The sequence below is a fragment of the Bufo gargarizans genome, chromosome 2 (genome assembly GCF_014858855.1).
Source record: "Bufo gargarizans isolate SCDJY-AF-19 chromosome 2, ASM1485885v1, whole genome shotgun sequence".
In the NCBI taxonomy this organism is placed as follows: domain Eukaryota; kingdom Metazoa; phylum Chordata; class Amphibia; order Anura; family Bufonidae; genus Bufo; species Bufo gargarizans.
In genome coordinates this window covers 246,642,346-246,663,178 of record NC_058081.1, presented here as the reverse complement: position 1 = coordinate 246,663,178, position 20,833 = coordinate 246,642,346, and the positions used below count along the sequence as shown (strand labels likewise).

At 45.2% G+C, this 20,833-nt stretch overlaps 1 protein-coding gene across 2 annotated transcripts; it reads right to left on the bottom strand.

The window, feature by feature from the left end:
• Window positions 1-430: 430 nt before the first annotated feature.
• CBLL1 (Cbl proto-oncogene like 1) lies at window positions 431-18,464 on the bottom strand. Of its 2 annotated transcripts, none has more exons than XM_044280205.1 (7): window positions 18,084-18,464; window positions 16,451-16,618; window positions 8,123-8,220; window positions 7,158-7,241; window positions 5,581-5,654; window positions 5,248-5,289; window positions 431-2,293 (listed from the first exon to the last, which is right to left on the bottom strand). In XM_044280205.1, the coding sequence occupies exons 1-7, from the start codon at window positions 18,340-18,342 to the stop codon at window positions 1,267-1,269; spliced, it is 1,752 nt and encodes a 583-aa protein (XP_044136140.1). In that variant the 5' UTR covers window positions 18,343-18,464; the 3' UTR covers window positions 431-1,266. The 2 variants fall into 2 exon arrangements, with proteins under 2 accessions (XP_044136140.1, XP_044136139.1); XM_044280204.1 differs by having other exon boundaries at window positions 8,123-8,223; window positions 18,084-18,460.
• Window positions 18,465-20,833: the final 2,369 nt, after the last annotated feature.

Sequence of the window (20,833 nt, the reverse complement as noted above, 5' to 3'; positions counted from 1 at the left end):
GGACCAACACGGATGCCTTCAGCTGCTAAGCACACATGTAACAAGTTAGTGTCATAGGTACAAATCTGCTGACAGATGCCCTTTAAGGCTCATGCACACAACAGTATTTTGGTCCCAGTCAGATCTGTATTTTTGCAGTTCGGATGAGGAACCACTCATTTCTACGGGTGTGCAAAAAAATGCGGACAGCAAACAGATGTCATCAGTGTGCTGTCCGCATCCAAGTGTCCTTTCTGCAAACTATAGAATCTCCTATTCTTGTCCGTTTTGCGGACAAGAATAGGCATTTCTATAATAGAGACAGAGGAAAGCGCGGGAAGAACATGGCTGGTATCCATAATTTGCGGTCCTACAGTTGCGTGCATGAGGCCATAGGGATATCTTGAGCCAAGAGGAAAGGTAAGGAAGGACACATTTATGATGCAGCCAATAACACAATACAGCATATTTTTTTAATGCAGATTGTATATTCACGATACAAGCAATCCTGTTGTGTACACTGAGAAAATGCTGATATCACTTATAGGGCTAGTACATAAATCTTAGGTTTCCTGCAGGGTACATTCAGATCTCTCAATTCTACAGCAAGTGGGCTGGCTAACAAGTTGTGATGTCAAATCTGCAGTGGAAACAAATGTCATTTGAACTACGGAGTGGATACCCATAATAGATTTAGACTCAGAATCCGCTGGGGACGGGGGGGGGGGGAAGCAATTAAAAATGACTAAACAATTTTTTTTATTGTGCAAGAAGAAACCTGCTGCACAGTTGTGTCTTCTTCATGTAATATGTACAAAATAAACTTATCAGACAACTTAAAATGGATATTAATATCTGGTAGTTGTAGCAAAGTATATTTATTTAACCGCTGGTAAAAGTACCAGACTACAGCACAGCAGTCCTTACTGCATTTTAACTCACACCATTTAAAAGTGCAAGGAATACAACTGTACATGTCAATATACATTCATATTGAACAATTTAACTACCACAATGTGCTGTAAAAGAAAATGTAAAATAAAAAATCAGAAGCAGTGGTAAAAGATTTTAAACTGTTAGTGCTATGCATGGGGAAAAAAATACAAGTCACACTATACTGTGTCAACACGTTTCATAATTAAGAATGTTTCAGGTTAATGTATATTGACCCAGGAGAAAAACAGTATATACATATCAGAATCCAAAATAGTACTGTCTATAAACAGTAATGCAAGTTCAATATAATCAAGCACAAAAATAAAATCTAGGAGGAGTTCAAAAGATAAATCATTGATAGTAAGGCCTATATCTAGCCTGATCGGGATGATGTGGCCCAGGGATAGGGGCTTGGTTTGGAGGACCCTGCATTCGTGGAGGTGGTGGAGGTCCCCTTGGTGCAGGCCATATGCCTGGGCTTATTCCCCCGGGCTGTGTAAAGGGTGGGCTAAGAGTTCCTTGCTCTTCACTAAACTGTGGTAAAGAGTTAGGATTATAATGATGTGGAGGAGGGGCATTTACTGGTGGGCCACCATGTTGTGGTGGTGGAGGTCCAGGAGGAGGATGATTCATGTAGGGTGGCAACTGAGCAATTATATGTCCAGGTGGAGGTGTAATTGGTGGTGGAGCAGTTGTCAAAGGTGGTGGGGGTCCTTGGCTGTACACCATGTGAGGTGTACCAGCTCCTTGAGGTGGGTGTTGCATTGGATGACTTATAGGGGGTGGTGGTGGAGGTGGTGGTGCATAATGTTGCTGTGGAGGCATAATATGATGAGGATGAGTTACTACTGGTTGACCAGGATATTCAGGGTGGTGAAGAGTTGGACCAGGTCCTTGAGGAGCTTCCCTAGCCCCAGAACTGGAATCATCTTGAATAGGTACGGTTATTAAATTGCTGTGTTTTCTCGTATTAATTCTGAAAGCATCTTGAGGAACAGTGCGAGGTGGAGCCATAGACATTTCTGCAGGAGAACCACGCATATCTTCATGTTGCTGATTAAAATGTTCATGAGGCACATGCTGAATAGGGGGTGGGGGCATTAGCATGTGTTGCTTTGGAGGCATGTGACTCAAAAGGTGCTTGTCTGGGGGCATTATGAAACGTTCAGCCAAATCAGCAGGTGGTGGAGCCATTGGAGGATGAATTGGTTCAGGCGGAGGCCGAGTGGCTGGCTTCGCTGCTCTCATATGGCGATGGTTAATATGCGCCTGCAAATCTCTCTGGGACAGATACGTTCTCTTGCATCCTTGCACAATACTGCACATAAAGAGCGTTCCACGTGCACACTGCTCAATTCTCTGAACTGGATCATTACAGCTGAAAAAGACAACAGATTATTTTAGAAGATAGCGAGCAGGTGAGCCTTTCTCTAATAATGGCTTTAATTTTGTTATAAGAAAGAAGTATAGACCATTTCATGAAAATTTGTTCAATTTGCATAGATAGCATGCTTCCCTGCAGTGCCTCAAATTGGAAGTTCAGGGGGCCGCTACGCTTGTTTTTCATAGGGGATCTGAGTTAAAGTGGTTGTCTTACTAAAAATATTCTACAGTTTTCAAGCCAGCACCTGGATGTGAATACTTTTGTAATTGTACGCGATATATATATTTTTTTTATTATAGACAGTGACAAGAACTCTATCTGTATAGCGCCACCTACTGTTTGCTCCTTTTCTCACTTCTGTACTGCTCAGAGATGGAAGCATATGCTCTGAGAAAGGACACATCCCCTAAACTGCCAGCTTGAAATAAATCTAGCAGAACAAACTGGAGCAATGAATGGAGATCCATGTGAGGTACAGGACTAGTTCTAACTTTGTTAGAAATAGGCTGCTATATACTACATTATGTATGACAAATTTTTTAGCTCAATCATGGGATACCTCCTTTAAAAGGAATCCCGGAGACAAATTCACTTTACAACACATTTCTTATGTGTTCAGTACACTATTTTCTTTAAAACCGTTTTCCAGGATTTTCATATTGACAGCCTGTCCTTGGAAAAGGTTATCAATATGAGACTGGCAAGTGTCCAACTGCTCGCACCTCCGCTGATCAGCTGTGCCTAGGGCATATGAGGTCACGTTCACTAGTCACGTGGCCTAGGTGCAGCTCAGTCCTACTCAAGTCAAAGGGGCTGAGCTGCAATACCAAGCGTAGCCACTATACAATGTACATCGCTGTGCTTGGAGAGCTGCGAGGAGGCCACAGCTGACGGGCAGACCCCCAATGGAAGCTGGCAGGTTCCCTTTAAATGAAAAGGTAACTAATCAGATTTGAAATTCGATATGTTAACCAAGTCATTCAGAGTCCAGCTGAAATATACATTAGATAGTTTTAAGCTAGAGCTGCACAATGACTATTAGGGGTCAGCAAGTTGTTTTACAATCCAGAGCTGTGGGGTATGAGAGAATTTTGGGTAGTGTCAGAAGAAATGTACCAACTCCAACTCTGGTGTATAGTTCCTTATACACATGGAGGAGTAGAAGCAGGGGGGAAAGTGTAGAAAAATAGAGGATCCAGAAATCTGACTTGTCAACTCCATAGCCCTGATATAACTGCAGAATTGCTGCAACTGGTTTGGACTTCTTGCAATGTTCACAAGGTCACCCTTCACCAAACACAGATTGCTTTGAGGTAATGCAGTGATTTGATTACAACTTGCCAATTAAACGAAAGTCACCATGTAGCTCTAGCCTTACCCGCAACTGCAAAAGTATGATCATAGAAACATAGAATGTGTCGGCAGATAAGAACCATTTGGCCCATCTAGTCTGCCCAATATACTGAATACTATGAATAGCCCCTGGCCCTATCTTATATGAAGGATGGCCTTATGCCTATCCCATGCATGCTTAAACTCCTCCACTGTATTTGCAGCTACCACTTCTGCAGGAAGGCTATTCCATGCATCCACTACTCTCTCAGTAAAGTAATACTTCCTGATATTACTTTTAAACCTTTGCCCCTCTAATTTAAAACTGTGTCCTCTTGTAGCAGTTTTTCTTCTTTTAAATATTCTCTCCTCTTTTACCGTGTTGATTCCTTTTATGTATTTAAAAGTTTCTATCATCTCGTCTTTCTTCCAGAAATAAGCACTGTTTAGTATTAACCAACTGTAACACACCTTACTCATCCTGCTGGGTGGTAGAGATTCGGAGTAACAGTTTGATACCCAAGACCAGTTTCAGATGAGCACGTGCGTAATGCGAAACAAAGCCTGTGTAACGGGCAGCATTCCCTGAACTGACCTCCAGCTTGGATACCACCAATTTATAATGCTGGGAGTACCAGCCAGACCACGGGTCTACTGTCCTGTAATGAAAGGATGCTGTGTGTGTGAGATGGCAGACCCATGGTCAGGCTGAACCTCACGGAATCACAGATCACTATGATGCTGTCAGTTTGGGTGAGCCGAGCCACGGCGGGCCCTGGTAAAGTAGCAGTCACATTGATCATGTTTCAGGGACCGCAGATGCTCATCTGAAAGCAGCCAAGGAAAAGGACCTGTGCACAAAACTACACCTGATGCAAGATTGGGTGGGAGAGGAAAGTTACAGTGATACTTTAGATATTACATTTATTAATAACCTATTTTTTAATTCCCAAACAGTTAGTACTCATTTACTTCAGTAGCATCTTTATTTCAGAACTCACCATCATAGGATACCAAGCTGGCAATATCTGATCGTATTAAGATGTACAAAAAAAGTTTACTTACGAGTTAGACTGTCACAATAATAGTCTATGGGTACATTCAAGTTACTGCTGAAAACTGCTTAATTTTCTGTATGAGTACTCTGTTACTGCTAATCAGTGATGGCCAGTTCGCAGTGTTCTCCAACGAACACATGCGGGCTGCCATCTTGACTCACAAGTCCGGTGATGCACAGGTAAGCCCTTACCTGTGCCGCTAGCCGGTCTGAAATCAAATGTGGTCACCGGGAGCAGGCAGTTCCGAGAACAGCCGCCGGGGGGCCTTCATCAGGCTGACCGCATTTGTTTCAGAACGGCTCAACAGGCACAGATAAGGGCTTACCTGTGCATTATCGGACTTGTGAGTCAAGATGGCATGTGTTCGCCTTTAGAACACTGTGAACTGGCCATCACTGCTGCTAATATCAGTCACATTATTGCACAGTATCACTTGGTAATGTATACTTTTCTTGTACAACCCTTGTAAAATACACTGAACAGTAAAGGCATTCTACCACCAACCCTCAGCAGTGACCCTTAAATAAAGAAAAAGATGACTAGTCTTGTGAAACCTACCTCACACGTTTATAGGAGTCAGTACTTTCTTCAACAAGTGTTCTTTTGGGAAGAGGAAAGAAAATAATTATACCACAAAATAAAAGAACGATGAGCACATTTGTAGGTTATAGAAGAACAAAATGGGGACTATTATAAAAATGAAAAGGGGAACAGTACTAAGAATCTAACATTACAACTAATAATCGATGCCATACTAACTATAGTGTTGCCTCAATATGATTTCTAAAGATTATCCAATGTAATTAAAGGGAGTGAACAGTACAGAATATACTGAAAAATACAAAGCAAAGACTCACATATTGAGGCAGAAACACTGTAAGGGAAACTCACCCTGGACAAAGCTTATCTGCCTTCTTCTCGTGGAGCAGAGCACAGTCATAACAGAAAACGTGCTTGCAAGGTATCTGAAAGAAATATGACAAATTCAAGAACAAAGATAGCAGATTTAGTAACCGGCAAAAAAAAAAAAAACCTTCCCCGGGTTTCATCAAGGTTCTATTCACAAGTTTCATGGCAAAAATAATACGTTAACCTATCTGGTGAAAAATCCAGACTGTCCTTTGGGCACAGATTGACAGCTGAACATCTAGATACTGTGACTTGAAAAGCAGTCCATCACAGTACTCAATGCTGCAGAGTGAATTTTTATAATCTGAGAAAATGAATGAATATAGCTGCAGCTGCACCAGGTAGATCAGAATATCTTCGATGCACAAAGTCCAGGGCACACTTGATATAGAGATCTCAAACAGTATTACCCTTGCGTCTTGCCCACCTCCTGTCCTCTTTACTGCTCTCGTTACTTTCATTGTAACCTGCAAAAGTTCAGGGCTGAGAGACCAAGATGACGACTGGAAGATGGCAATCACTTCGTCACCATGCTTACCATTCTCGGGCAGTCTGCATGTGCAGCTGCTGCCTCGGATGCTTGCAAGAGAGACTGCGATCGTGAATTACAGCGATGAACCACAACACCTCCCCCCACCGACACAGGCATGCCTAGTACCTCTTCGCGCCTACATCCTGGTTACATTTACCAACCAGGAGCCAACACACTCCCTCTTTAGCGGTGGCATCCATCTGATCCAGTGTTCACCACTTCTTCAGGTGCGTTTTCTATGACAACATACTTACATCGCAATACTTACCCATGCCCATATTCTGGTCCTGGAACTTAGTCCATTTCTACTACCGCCAACCATTTTGACCCTCTATTTCATTATCAATATACATCTTCACAGCACTGGCCTCTCTTCTACACTACACAATAATACATAGCTCGACATATACTCTCCAGTATTCTGCTCTTAGTAACCTCTGCTTCAGGTCTACATGTAATCTCCTGTACTACTAGTGACCTCCTCTTTATGTCTGATTTATATAATCAGTATTATTGCATTGATCTACTGTTAGGGCTCATTCACATGACCGTATGAGTGGGTCCACATCCGTGCCGCAATTTTGTGGAACGGGTGCAGACCCATTCATTTCAATGGATGCATAAAAAAATAGAGCATGTCCTATTCATTTCCGCAATTACGGTCAAGAATAGGCATTTTCTCTTATAGTGGCAGCCATGTGCAGGCCACAAATTGCGGAATGCCCACAGGCCGGCATCAGCGTCTAGAGGATCCACAATTTGCGTACCGCAAAACACTAGTCGTGTGAATGTAGCCTTATTCTGTATTTCTATACAGATACGGCTTGATAAGGTCAGAATGACCGAAACCACGTCATTTTTATGGTTTTGAACACAAGCACAGGAGATCAGCCGTTACCGCCAGTGGCAGCTTCTAGGCAAATTCAAATGACTGACGCACCAGGTCTGCCACTGCACACAGATGGGGATCCCAAGCTGGTGCACTCATGCCAGTTAGATAAGATAGGTGACCCTAGTTACCACTTACCATCCGTCCATATATTTTGATAGGCAGGCCACATTTGTCACAGAAATGAACAGGAGTATCATCCTTCTCTCCAATAAGATTAAGCTGTAAAAACAAAGCAAAGGTGTGCAGAGGTTGTGAAATCCAAAATGACATCTACAGCACATGATAAACAGGTAATGAAAAAGTGAACCATTAATACGAGTGCTCATCAACATACTGTACATATAGATACACAGGGTACTGGTATGTTGCTAATACAAAAGCACGCTTTATCTATGGAATAGTTTGGAGATTATACACTAAAAGCAGCGAATGTGGTAAAATAAAGATTGTGTACTGAACTTATACTCAACTGCTAATTCCTCGTCAGCAATAACGTGCCATAAATGCACATGTGACCTCTGTAGCCAATCACCGACTTCAGCAGTGATGCCTTCATGTACGGTATTTGAGCACTGAGGCAAGTGATTGGCCGCACAGGTCACATGCACATGTATGACACATAAGGGACAAGTAAACAAAAACCCCGGGAACAGCGAGGGATACACCCAGGTGAGTATTGAGGTTTTTTCCATTTCACCATGTTACCATGTGTATTTTTATTTATTTTAAATCCTGGGCAACCCTTTTAAGAATAGAAATGAGAACAGGAATCTTTACTTCAATGGACTAGAAGAGAGCATTACAGCCTGCTATTGGCTAGCCCCCCCACCGTATGTTTGGATCCGTGCGACAGGGAGATGCAGCAGCGGACGTGCGGGCTTTAGGAGCGAAGCGGATGCCGAGGAGAGGGGCAAGTATAACCTGAGGGGCCCAGGTATTAGGGGGGTCATTATAGGGGTTGGATACCCTCTTTAAACCAAAGGAATTACATTATATATCATAAATTACACCAATTAATTTGATTCTACTAAAGGATCAATAACTACAATATGAAGACCATTACTGTTTGCCGTTATGTATATTCTACTGAAATACTGTACCTTAAAGTCCCAAAAAACGTGAGCAGGAAATCTTCTTTGATTGCCAAACATATCACTTCCTTTACCGTCATACCTTTCATCTTCATTATAATCAAAACCTCCTTGAAAGAAAGACAACAGCTAGAGCAGAATTCAAATGCCATACCAACAATATAGCAAAAGCCTTCACAGAAATTCGCACTGCGCCCTGCAAGTCCATATTAAAAGAGCATCTGTCAGCAGATTTGTACCCATGAGACTGGCTGACCTGTTACATGTGCACTTGGCAGCTGAAGGCATCTGTGCTGGTCCAATGTTCATATGTGCCCATATTGCTGAGAGAAATTATGTTTTAATATATGCAAATGAGCCTCTAGGAGCAACGGGGGTGTTGCTGTTACACCTAGAGGCTCTGCTCTCTCTGCAACTGCTGCACCCTCTGTACTTTGACAGTGCAAAGGAAGTATGTTGAAGTGCAGAGGGTGCAGCAGTTACAGAGAGAACAGAGCCTCTAGGTGTAATGGCAACACCCCCATTGCTTCTAGAGGCTAATTTGCATAGATTTTTCTCCATAATGAACATGGGACCAACACGTACTTTCAGCTACCAAGCGCACATGCAACAGGTCAGCCAGCTTCACAGATACAAACCTGCTGACAGATGCCCTGTCGCTAGCACTATGGATTGTATGTGCTAGCGACGTCAGGATACTGTCATTCAATGTGCAATGTTATAAACTGTAGGGGAGTTTACTCACGTGATTGCACATAGACACTGTGGTAGATTTACCAATACTCTTGTATTTAGACAGTGCAATATATCAGATTTATCACAGTGGCTCCTTATCTCTACTCTCTGACCTTATAAAAACTCATTAAAGCTCAATCCTTATCTTACTTCTAGGAATGTGGTGTAAATAAGTGTTTATGACCTCTTAGTAGTTTAGGGAAAAGGGTTATTAGATGACGGTACAAAGTGAAAGTACCAGTCACACAGTTAGGCCCCTTGCAGACGACTGTTTGTCACACTGGGAGTCTGCAGCACAGCTCCCGGCCTGAACTCCCAGCGCTGCCCTGCCGGGAACACATGCCATTATATTGCTTTATGATGCTAACCCTTAGAGGTCTGGAATGTACTGGATAACACTGGCAGCATTATCCAATACATTCCAGAACTGTAAGGGTTACATAGTATTCTAAATCAATATAATGCTATGTGACCCCCAGCAGTGCTGGGAGTTCAGGCTGGCAGCTGTGCTGCGGACTCGCAGCGTGACAAATGCTCGTCTGCAAGGGGCTTTAGAAAAACTGTAAACCCTTTGTGACAGAATGGCTCAATATTTGTAATAAAGGCCAACTGAAAATATGATTTTTAGCCAAAAATGAGCAAAATACAATCGTAAACAAAAATTGCCTCCAAAGGTTTACCGTATTTTTCGCCCCATAAAAGACGCACTTTTTCTTCCCCCAAAATGGGGGAGAAATGCCCCTGCGTCTTATGGGGCGAATGCTTGCAGTTTTACATCGCAAGCTGCGATGTACGGAGCGGGGGCCGGGGGAGGGACTGGGAGGAGGATCTGGAGGCTGGCAATAGCGGCGGGACGGTGCAGTCAGTGTAGTATAGCACCGCCCCGCCGCTCCAGTATACTAAAATAAGATGTCAATTTCAAGTAATACTTATTAAACTTGCCCCCTTAGTCCTATTACTACCTTACATCCTAATCGCGGCAGTAGAATTCAGGCTGGGCGGGCGGGCGGCAGCGTAACTCTTGTCACGTGCCTGCGCCGCCTACTTTATGAATGAAGCAGGCGGCGCAGGCAAGCAACGTCAGTAAGAGGCGCGCCGGCCGCCCATCCTGCCTGAATTCTACACTAGCGATTAGGATGTAAGGTAGTAATAGGACTGAGGGGGCATGTTTAATAAGTGGATGGCACTGTTATGGGCTGGGGGGGGGGGGTCTGTGGATGGCACATATATAACAGTGTCAGCCATCCACAGATCCCCCACATAACAGTGTCAGCCATCCACAGATCCCCCACATAACAGTGTCAGTCATCCACAGATCCCCCACATAACAGTGTCAGTCATCCACAGATCCCCCACATAACAGTGTCAGTCATCCACAGATCCCCCACATAACAGTGTCAGTCATCCACAGATCCCCCACATAACAGTGTCAGTCATCCACAGATCCCCAGTAATAGTGCCATCCAGAGACAACCACTCGTTCCAAACACATAGCACACCTTTTGGTTCAAAAAAAATTTTTTTCTTATTTTCCTCCCCAAAAACCTAGGTGCGTCTTATAGGGCAAAAAATACGGTATATAGCTGTTAAACTGTGTAGTCTATCTTTACACCACCTATTAGCAGGCATATATTGCTCCAAAATTGCGTGTCAACAGTTTTCTGCATCTCAAGCCACACCCCTTTCTAACTAAACGACACCCCCCATCACAAGAGTTGCAAAAAGGCCCAAAATGTCGAAAACACTTATGATGTATGGTGCAATGCACGTGCAACCGTTTTTGTGCAAACGGCAGCAAAATTCTGGTGCATTTTGATTTCAAATGTCCCTCATTAAGTGCACTTTTGGTGAATAATGTTGCATTAATTTTTAGACCTACAGTACCAGTCAAGTTTGGACAGACTGTTACATTCCATGGGATTTCTTGATTTTATTTTCTACATTGTAGATTCATGTTGAAAACGATGAAGTAAGACATATCAAATTGTGGTAAATATAAAAGTGTTAAACAGAACATGCTTTAGATTTCACATTCTTAAAGAGGACCTGTCACCACTCCTGACCTGCCTGTTTTAATAGCTCCATGCATTCCCCGTGTAATAACAATTCTGGAACATGTATTCTTATGGCTCTAGAAGTTATGAATGAATTGCTAGCAGTCAGGGTACAGAGGGGAGGTAACCAGTTGGGGGTGTGCACCGTCACAGAATTGTTATTACATAGGAAATGCATGTAGCTATTAAAACAGCCATGTCAGGAGCAGTGACACATCCTCTTTATTAAAGTTACACCCTTTTACTTTGATGACAGATTTGCATACTATTGACATTCTCTCAACCATGAGGTAGCCGGCTGGAAAGGGTTTTCAGTTAACAGCTGAGCCTTTTCAAGAGTTAGGCCTCATGCACACGGCCGCTGTTTTGGTCCGCATCCGGACCCATTCACTTCAATGGGGCCGCAAAAGAAGCGGACAGCACTCCGTGTGCTGTCCACATCCATTGCTCTGTTCCGTGGTCCGCAAAAAAATAAATATATATATTTATATTTTTTAATTATCTCCTGTCCTATTCTTGTCCGCACTTTACGGACAAGAATAGGCAGTTATATCAATGGTTGTCTGAACGCACATGGACGCCATCCGTGTTTTGCGGACCGCAAAACACACAACGGTCGTGTGCATGAGGCCTTAATTTGTGGAATTTCTTGCCTTCATAATGTGTCTGAGACTTTCAGCTGTGTTGTGCAGAGGTAGGATTGGTGCACAGTTCCATACAGTGTTAGGCCTCATTCACACATATATGGACCACGGTCCGTGAAAATCCTAAACTTTGAAGGCATCAAGTGAAGTCATGAAAACCAAACTCTGACAAAAATGGCTCTCACGAAGATTGCCCCAGGAATGGAACACCAAGAGTTACCTCTGCTGCAGAGGATACATTCATTAGAAGCCAGCCTCAGAAACTAACAGCAAATTATCAGCACCTCAAATGAGAGCCTACATGAATGTTTTACAGAGATCAAGCACCAGACAACTCTCAACATCAACTGTACAGAGGAGACTGAGAATCAGGACTTTATGGCTGAACTGGTGCAAAGAAGCCACTACTAAAGGGACAAGAAGAGAATTGGACATTAGACTAGTGGGAATCTGTACTTTGGTCTGATGAATCAAAATCTGAGATTTCCATATCATTACCATGACGGTGCAACAAGGAGATTGACTTGACCCCTGACCTCTGTAGGGGCAGGAACAGAGAACCCCCCCCCCCCCCATACACCAGTGTTTTACTGTCCCTACACAGGCCAGAGCAGAGAAAGGTCTCCCTGTCTGGGAGATGAAGATGAAGATTTTATTGATGGGGTTTCATGGAGGTGTGTCACTTATCTTATTCATGGTGTTCCCCTGCTCGCCAGCGGTCTCATACCAATGCTGAGCAGGGGAGATCCAGGGCCTGCTCCTAAGGGCAATGAGGAAGACGCTGCCTTAGGTGGGCAAATGAAGCCCTCTGAATCATCATGCATCAAGAGGGGAGCCACGAGGCAGGACTGATCTGAGGTCTGGTGAGGAGTATGTCAGGTACTGAGCCATATTCGCTCAGAGAGCTCGATGCTCTTTTTCTGCCTCCTATAAGTTCCCCGTGGGGATTGTCTTTAACCACTTGCATAAATATTCATGCACTGGGACATAAGGGGGTCACCCTTTTTTTTCCTACAATGTGGGTTATAGTTCCCTCTCTGGCTGGTGGCTCACGGTGGTGATTTGCACCTGGTCGCATTTATCTATTAATACAGATCATCCTCCTGATTCTGGTCTGTTCTCGCCTCATAGGTAACTATAGAGGCACAGAAGAAACCTAAAAGGCCAGCAAAATGTATTTCTTGTTTCGAGAAAGTCTGGATTTTTTTTTAGGGTACAAATCCGGCAACCATTCATTTCTATGGGGCTGTGCACATGAGCTGTGATTTTCACGCATCACTTGTGCATTGTGTGAAAATCACAGCATGCTCTATATTCTGTGTTTTTCACGCAACGCAGGCCCCATAGAAGTGAATGAGGCCGCGTGAAAAATAGCAAGCAAGTGCGGTGCGATTTTCACACATGGTTGCTAGGTGACGATCGGGCTGGGGACCCAATCTGTATTATTTTCCCTTATAACATGGTTATAAGGGAAAATAATAGCATTCTGAATACAGAATGCAAAGTAAAATAGTGATGGAGGGGTTAAAAAAGAATAAAAATAATGAACTCACCGAGTCCACTTGATCGCGTAGTTGCGGATCTCCCTCTTCTTCTGTAATGTTGAGCTGCCGGCTACGGACCTGTGGTGACGTCACATCACATGATCCAATGACATGGTCCCTCACCATGGTGATGAACCATGGGATGAGCACAGTGACGTCATCAAAAGTCCTATTCCTGTGCACAGCAAAGAAGACAGAAGAGATGCCGGCTGCGCGATCAAGTGGATAAAGGCGAGTTAAATTATTTTATTTTTTTAACCCCTCCAGCCCTATTTTACTAAGCATTCTGTATTAAGAATGCCATTTTCCCTTATAACCACGTTATAAGGGAAAATAATACAATCTACAGAACACCGATCCCAAGCCCGAACTTCTGTTTCTCACGCGCGTGCAAAATGCATTACAATGTTTTGCACTCGCACGGAAAAATCGTGCATTCACCCGCATCTTATCCGGGCAAAAAACATGACGCCCGTGTGAAAGAGGCCTAAGAGTAAGAGTGTTTCCCATTAACGTGAATATCAGAGACATGATTCTAGAGGAATGGTCAGAGCCTGAGAAGAGGCTAGGGATTTTCAAGAGCCGTCTGTTTGATCCTGGTGAGTCAAATTTTTGGGATGCGATTCCTAAAATAGACGTTCAGGTAGCCAAGGTGAACAAAAAAACGTCACTACCCTCTCAGCTGAGAGACCCTATGAGGAAAACAAGAAAAACCATGGAATAAAAAAAGGGTGTGTCCAAACACAGCAAAGACACCCTAAAGAATTTACCCAAAAAACCTTTTGAGTCTAGCACTCAGGTTTCGTTTTTACAGGTCAACAAACAGATGTGGATTAAGAGGTGACAACATACACCAAACTTTTGGCACCAAGTAAGCCAACCAAGCGTTAAGTTTCACAAAAGTATCTAGCCATGCAACAAATGAACCATCCTGTCGGAGCTACTGTGATAGATTTGGCAGATCTTTTGACTGCTTGTTTTAAAGGTTCTGGATTATGGGCTTTTTAACTAGCTCCTGTAGCATGTGGTACTTGATGAAAAATTCAAACTCGCCTGCACCCCACTGCTGGGGACTGGTGCCTGTCTCCATTCCACAATACTCCAGTCTGTGTGTACCACCACTGTAGCCAATGAATCAGCGATATGTTCTCAAGTGGCATGTTACAAGCCACTTGAGAACTTGTCAGCGCTAATGCCAGTCAATATACCCTCTAATGCCAGTCAATATAACCCCGTCAATATACCCTCTAGAAGTAAACAAGCCGAGGACCGGAATATTGCTGAATCGGAGGGTTGAGGAGCAAATGAGCACAAGGTTTTCAACAGGAACCACAAACTGTAGGGACTAGGTTAAAAACAAAGCCCATAATCCTGGAAAACTCCTTATAGTTTACACAATCTTAATTTTGACAGGCTTAGTAAATCTGCCCCTGTCATGCATTTAAAAATAAGAAAATAATAATTTAGGTCAGTTTTACACAAGTGTTGGTCTAGAAAACACTAAGGCTGAGTTCACACGGGCGTGACGGTTTAGGTCCGGATGCATTCAGGGTGCGTTCAGTGAAACTCGCACTATTTTGCAAGCAAGTTCAGTCATTTTTGTCTGCAATTGCGTTTAGTTGTTCAGTTTTTTCCGCGCGGGTGCAATGCGTTTTTCACGCGCGTGATAAAAAACTGAAGGTTTACAAACAACATCTCTTAGCAACCATCAGTGAAAAACGCATCGCACCCGCACTTGCTTGCGGATGCAATGCGTTTTTCACGCAGCCCCATTCACTTCTATGGGGCCTGTCCTGCGTTACAAACGCAGAATATAGAGCATGCTGCGATTTTAAAGCATTGCAGAAGTGATGCGTTCACCTACCGCATTGCACCCGCGCGGAAATCTAGCCCGTGTGAACTCAGCCTAAGTGATGGCTGCATCTCAGAACAAACAAACACTGTGTTTCTGATTTATGGTGCTGCAAGTTCCTGCCTTACCACAAGTCTACTGTAAAGTACTCAGGGCATTATACGAGTACAGTACAGTAGATACACAGTCAGGCAGGAACTCACAGCATCATAAACCATTATGATATGAGTTCACGTCAGAGGAGCAGAGTTTGGTCTGAGAAATGCGGTCATCACTAAGAGCACGTTTCCTGGATCATGCTTGTGTGAAACTGGCTTTATGCAGAGGGAAGGATCATCTCTCACAATGAGCTAATTTACAGTCAGAAAGCGGTTAGGGTGCTGCCACACAGCGCAGTTGTGATGCAGTTGAAAACAGCTTGGGGTTGACTGCATCAACAGAGCAGTTGATGAATTTAGCCAGTTTAGGAGCCTAGTCTTCTGCACAGTAGATGTCATCTAAATGTTTAATTGTAGCTGGCTCAGTTCTTTAACTACTTTGTGGATTCGAATTCCGTGTTAGGGTACTTTCACACTTGCGGCAGAGGATTCCGGCAGTTCCGTTTTTTTCTGTCTGCGTTGCCAGAACACTTAAAGGGGTTCTGCACTTTTGTTTTAACTGATGATCTATCCTTTGGATAGATCATCAGCTTCTGATCGGCGGTGGTCTGACACCCGGGACCCCCGCCGATCAGCTGTTTGAGAAGGCAGCGGCGCTCCGGTAGCGCCATGGCCTTCTCACTGTTTACCGCCAGGCCGCCGGCCCACTGACGTGACGACTAGTATCAACTAGCGTGGGCGGGGCTAAGCTCCCTTCAAGTGAACAGAGCTTAGCCCTGCCCAGGCCATTGATACTAGTCGTGACGTCAGTGGGCTGGCGGTAAACAGTGAGAAGGCCCTGGCGTGCTGCCTTCTCAAACAGCTGATCGCCGGGGGTCCCGGGTGTCAGACCCATGCCGATCAGATGCTGATGATCTATCCAGAGGATAGATCATCAGTTAAAACAAAATGCAGAACCACTTTAATGCCAGATCCGGCACTAATACACTTCAATGTAAATTAATGTCGGATCCGGCATTCCGGCAAGTGTTCAGTCCTTTTGGACGGAGATAAAACCGCAGCATGCTGCGGTATTTTCTCCATCCTGAAATGGCAAAAAGACTGAACTGAAGACATCCTGATGCATCCTGAACGGATTACTCTCCATTCAGAATGCATTAGGAGAAAACTGATCAGTTCTTTTCCGGTATTGAGCCCCTGGGACGGAACTCTATACTGGAAAAGAATAACGCTAGTTTGACAGTACCCTTAGGAAAGTCATCGTATCATGCAGTGTGATTTGGACTAAATCTGCAACATGGGCTGGTACCACAAGAGGGAACATTAGTTTCCACCAGAGATGACGCTTCATGTTTTAATGTTGCTGTAGGAAGCAGGAACAGTATGGAATAAAATGGACACAAGCTATACCTTCTTCACCCTGCGGCGGCTTAGAGGGGATCCTGTTCATATTTCTCATTGGTCGAGCCGAGAGTTTATTTTTGCTTGGTTGTTTGGAGATCAGTTTAATTGGGATCCGTCGTCTGACGTCCAGTCCACTCAGAGATCCCATACTGTTCGTCCCCTGTAAATCATTGTCTAAAATAGGATGCAATAAAGACACAGGTTAGCAAGGACTGTCCACGCGCACCTCTGAGGGTATGGCCACACAAAGTGGGTCCACAGCATCTGGATTATGCACATTTTGGTGCAGAAATGCTGTGGATCTGAAGCAGATTTCATCATTGCAACAGGTGTAACCCACGTCAGATACCCACAACATAAACTTTAAATCCGCAGCATTTCAGTTTATGTCCGATGGACACTCTGCGGCATGTGGATGACTTAAATCTCATCCATTCACACCTACTGTAAATGCTGCAGGTTTTCCACATGAACTTCTGCAATGTTTTTGCCATGTGAGGCCAGATCTTAACACTATAGGCCAGTGATGGCTAACCTCTGGCACTCCAGCTGTGGAGAAACTACCACTCCAAGCATGCTCCATTCATTTCTATGGAGTTCTGAGAACAGCCAAGCAAGTGTGCATCTTGGGAGTTGTAGTCTTACCACAGCTGGAGTGCCGGAGGTTAGCCATCACAGCTATAGGCCATACCCTAAGAAATTAGGGCTCATGCATGAGACCATATCCGTTTTGTAGCCTGCGGATCCGCAAAATACAGATGCAGTCTGTCTTTTGCCCACATCCTATTTGCGGACCCACTGTCCACAAAACGGGTCCGCATTTTGGGGTCATAGTATTCTTTTTGAGGAACAGACATAGGGACCAACAAAATTCGGACGCTGACCCATTGAAGTCTTTTGCAGACCACAAAACGGACATGGTTGTGTGCATGGAGCCTTAAATGCAACAAAATCCCAAAACCCAGACTATCAGAATGTGAACCTGCAAGGGAGAGGTCAGAGGGAGGATTTTATCCAAGGAATTCTACATGGATTCTGCATCAAAAACCATCTCACACCGTTTTCAATGGGAGTGCGTGCTGCCATGCATTATTGACGTCTGGGCACACGCCCACCCTGGTTTCTGCATGGACAGCAGTGGAAATCACAGTGGGGGTCCGATTACAGATTAGCCTCATTCAAACTGGAAAAATCACTGCAGATTTTGACTTTGGCATACCAAGCCTATCCAATATCCCCTCCATTTACTTGCACCTTGGCACTGTGCCCACTAATCAATACCAATCTTCTATTCTGTCCATGTCACAGCCATCTCAAGCACATAAACATCAAACATGGCTAAGCCAGCCTAAGTGCCTATGGGCAGAGGAGCGGGCACCAGCATGCCAGGGGGTGAAGGAGCACAGGAGGTGCCCACCAGGCTGCGGTGACAGGGGGAAGGTCTCCTACTGCCCTATACTCAACAGGAAGCAGCGGCATAACAAGGCCTCAGTCCTGCGCCAGAGCCCTGCACGCAGCACTGATCAGAACTCAGTAACCCCGGTGGCCGCCATGACACCGGGGGCGCTGGGCCTGGAAGAGGCAGCCAGCAGACACCGGGGGCAGTAGGAATTCACTCCTTTCCCCTGGCACTACTCACCGCTGTGGTCCATGATGCGGCGCGGAGCACTCCGGGAGCGGAAGCCAGAAAGAGGAAAGAACGCCGCCGTCACTCTAGAATGCGCATGCGCCGAAACTGCTCCTAGCACTGCGCCTGCCCAGGAGGCTGGAAGGGAAGGACGGTCGGTCTGGAGAATGGTGGGAGCGGGAGTCTTCATGTTGTCCTGTGGATACCTGTGAGGTGTCATATCTTCCACTAAAGTGCCCAGGCCACCTGCACACGGGTTATAATGATTCATCCCTCACATTGTTCACTTTTTTATTATTTTTTTGGGCAGGTTTACGCTACCAACATTGGTCCTTGTCCTTATATTGATGGATACAGAAACAAGCATGTATCAGAAGACATCACTACTACAATGTAACTCTAAGGTAACATTCACACAGGGTTTTAGCTCTCCGCAGCGCTTTCCTTAAGGGGTATACACAGAGGCGCAGCTAGAACTGACTGGGCCCAGTGGCGTAGCTTCAAATGACTGGGCCCCACAGCAAATTTTTTAATGGGGCCCCCCTCCCCCAGTAATTTTTTCGCAACCCCTTCCTTTCATGCCGCCCCCATTCCTGTGGCTAGTAAAGATTTCTCTCTCAGATGAGGCCTGGCAGCTGTTCCATCCGTTTCTTACATTGTCTATACTGTCACTGTATATAAGTTTATTGTGTAATACTGTTGAGGGGGCCCTGACAAAATCTTTTAGTCCTCCTCCTCCTCCTGGATGGGCCCCTTCTGAGTCAGGGCCCCAAAGCAGCCGCTTCCCCTTTAGTTATGCCCCTGACTGGGCCCCACAGTACATTTTTGTACACCCGTCCCACACTTACACACTTCTTCGCAAACCCCTCTCATATGGTTATTTAGTGACTATTTATTTATTTGCCTCTCATTTTTAGCACTACTTTATTGGTTTTTAACATTTACAGTTGCTGACAGAGTTTACCGTCTTTTTTGCTCCATAAGACGCACCCCCCCCCCCCCCAAACTGTGGGGAAAATGCCCCTGTGTCTTATGGGGCGAATACGAATACTAATGAAAGCTCCATTATGGAAGCGCTGATTAGTACCGGAGGACCAGGAAGCGCTGAAGGCTCTGCTCTGTACTCACTGCTTCCTGGTCCTCGGCTGTCGACTGTGCAGTGGCTGCGCACAGCGTGAGGGCGCTCTGTGACCTCAGACTGTGCGCGCCAGTGTGCACAGCCGACATCAGGAGGAAGAAGATTGCACTGGAGGAGAGGAGCGGCGGTGTCCAGGAGCAGAAGAGGTAAGTGGTTTATTTATTTTGTGATCTGGGTCAATTGAGAGAGAGAGAGGGATTCCGATCGCCCTACTTCCCCATTCCGCCGGCGCCGCCCGGGTAACGTGCGGGCTGTCGCTCGGCTGTCGACTGTGCAGTGGTTGCGCACAGCGTGAGGGCGCTCTGTGACCTCAGACTGTGCGCGCCAGTGTGCACAGCCGACATCAGGAGGAAGAAGATTGCACTGGAGGAGAGGAGCGGCGGTGTCCAGGAGCAGAAGAGGTAAGTGGTTTATTTATTTTGTGATCTGGGTCAATTGAGAGAGAGAGAGGGATTCCGATCGCCCTACTTCCCCATTCCGCCGGCGCCGCCCGGGTAACGTGCGGGCTGTCGCCGCACTGTTGAGCGCCTGTGATGTCACGCGCCGACGCTCAGACTCTGCGTGGTATATATCAGTGGACACTGACAGTGGGGGAGGGAGCTACATGCGGAGTCGGCCTCAGTGTGTGTGAGACGGTCAGTGGCTGCGCCAGTAGGTACCGGATGTGCTCTGGAGCAGCCGCAGGTCCAGCTGCCTGTGTGCGGTACCTGGGGGTTAATGGAGAAGCATGGCGTGTGGGAGGAGTGAGCCGTGAGGGAGGCTCAGGGAGCTGCTCAACTTGTCAGAAGTGTAGTGTTCTCCTGAGTGCAGAGCAGGTGCCATGTGTGTGACACACCGGCAAAGGTGCTGGCACAGCTGCAGACTGGGAGGTGTGCTGGGATGGAGACCAGTGAGTGGCCCCATTCCAGTATGGGATACAGGTGCAGTACTGGGACAGCAGAGCACACACTTCATCATGGGGACCGTGGGCAAGAAGAAGGGCATCTTCATCATGGGGACCGTGGGCAAGAAGAAGGGCATCCAGTAAGTATAATAACACTAAAGTGGATAGCTCACCCTCTTTACGGTATGGAACTGGTGCTCTAGTCAAAAAACTGATCACCCAATCAGTATGAAGAAAATTAGAAAAAAATAGTGTGAGACTGGCACTCAATTATGTGGATCACATAGAACGTGGCAATTTATTACAGCAATACAATAATATAAAATCACATTTATTAACATCAATAAAATCCTAAAAATAAAATGAAATGATGTACATAATAATCGCAGATGAAATGCACACTGATGGAGCTAGATAAAGTGCATATATAACTGGTCCTTCAATTGATTGGATTATAAAATCGCTGATAGTTCATAGAAAATAGGTCCAGGTATAGGACTGGAGAGAATGGACTTGTATATATCAGTTACTTAAATATCGCTGTGTTCCCTCAGTGGTGTTCCCTGAAATCGGGACAGCACGGACGATGGATACAGTCGGGGGGGCGTTATCTTGGTATGCCAGTTCATGTAATTGTTAGGTATAGTTGGTGGATAGGGCGTGAAAAAGTTCCTTACCCCTGTTGTATTGGGAACACCACTTAGATTTCCACTCACCGCCTAGTACCGGCCTCTTCTCCTC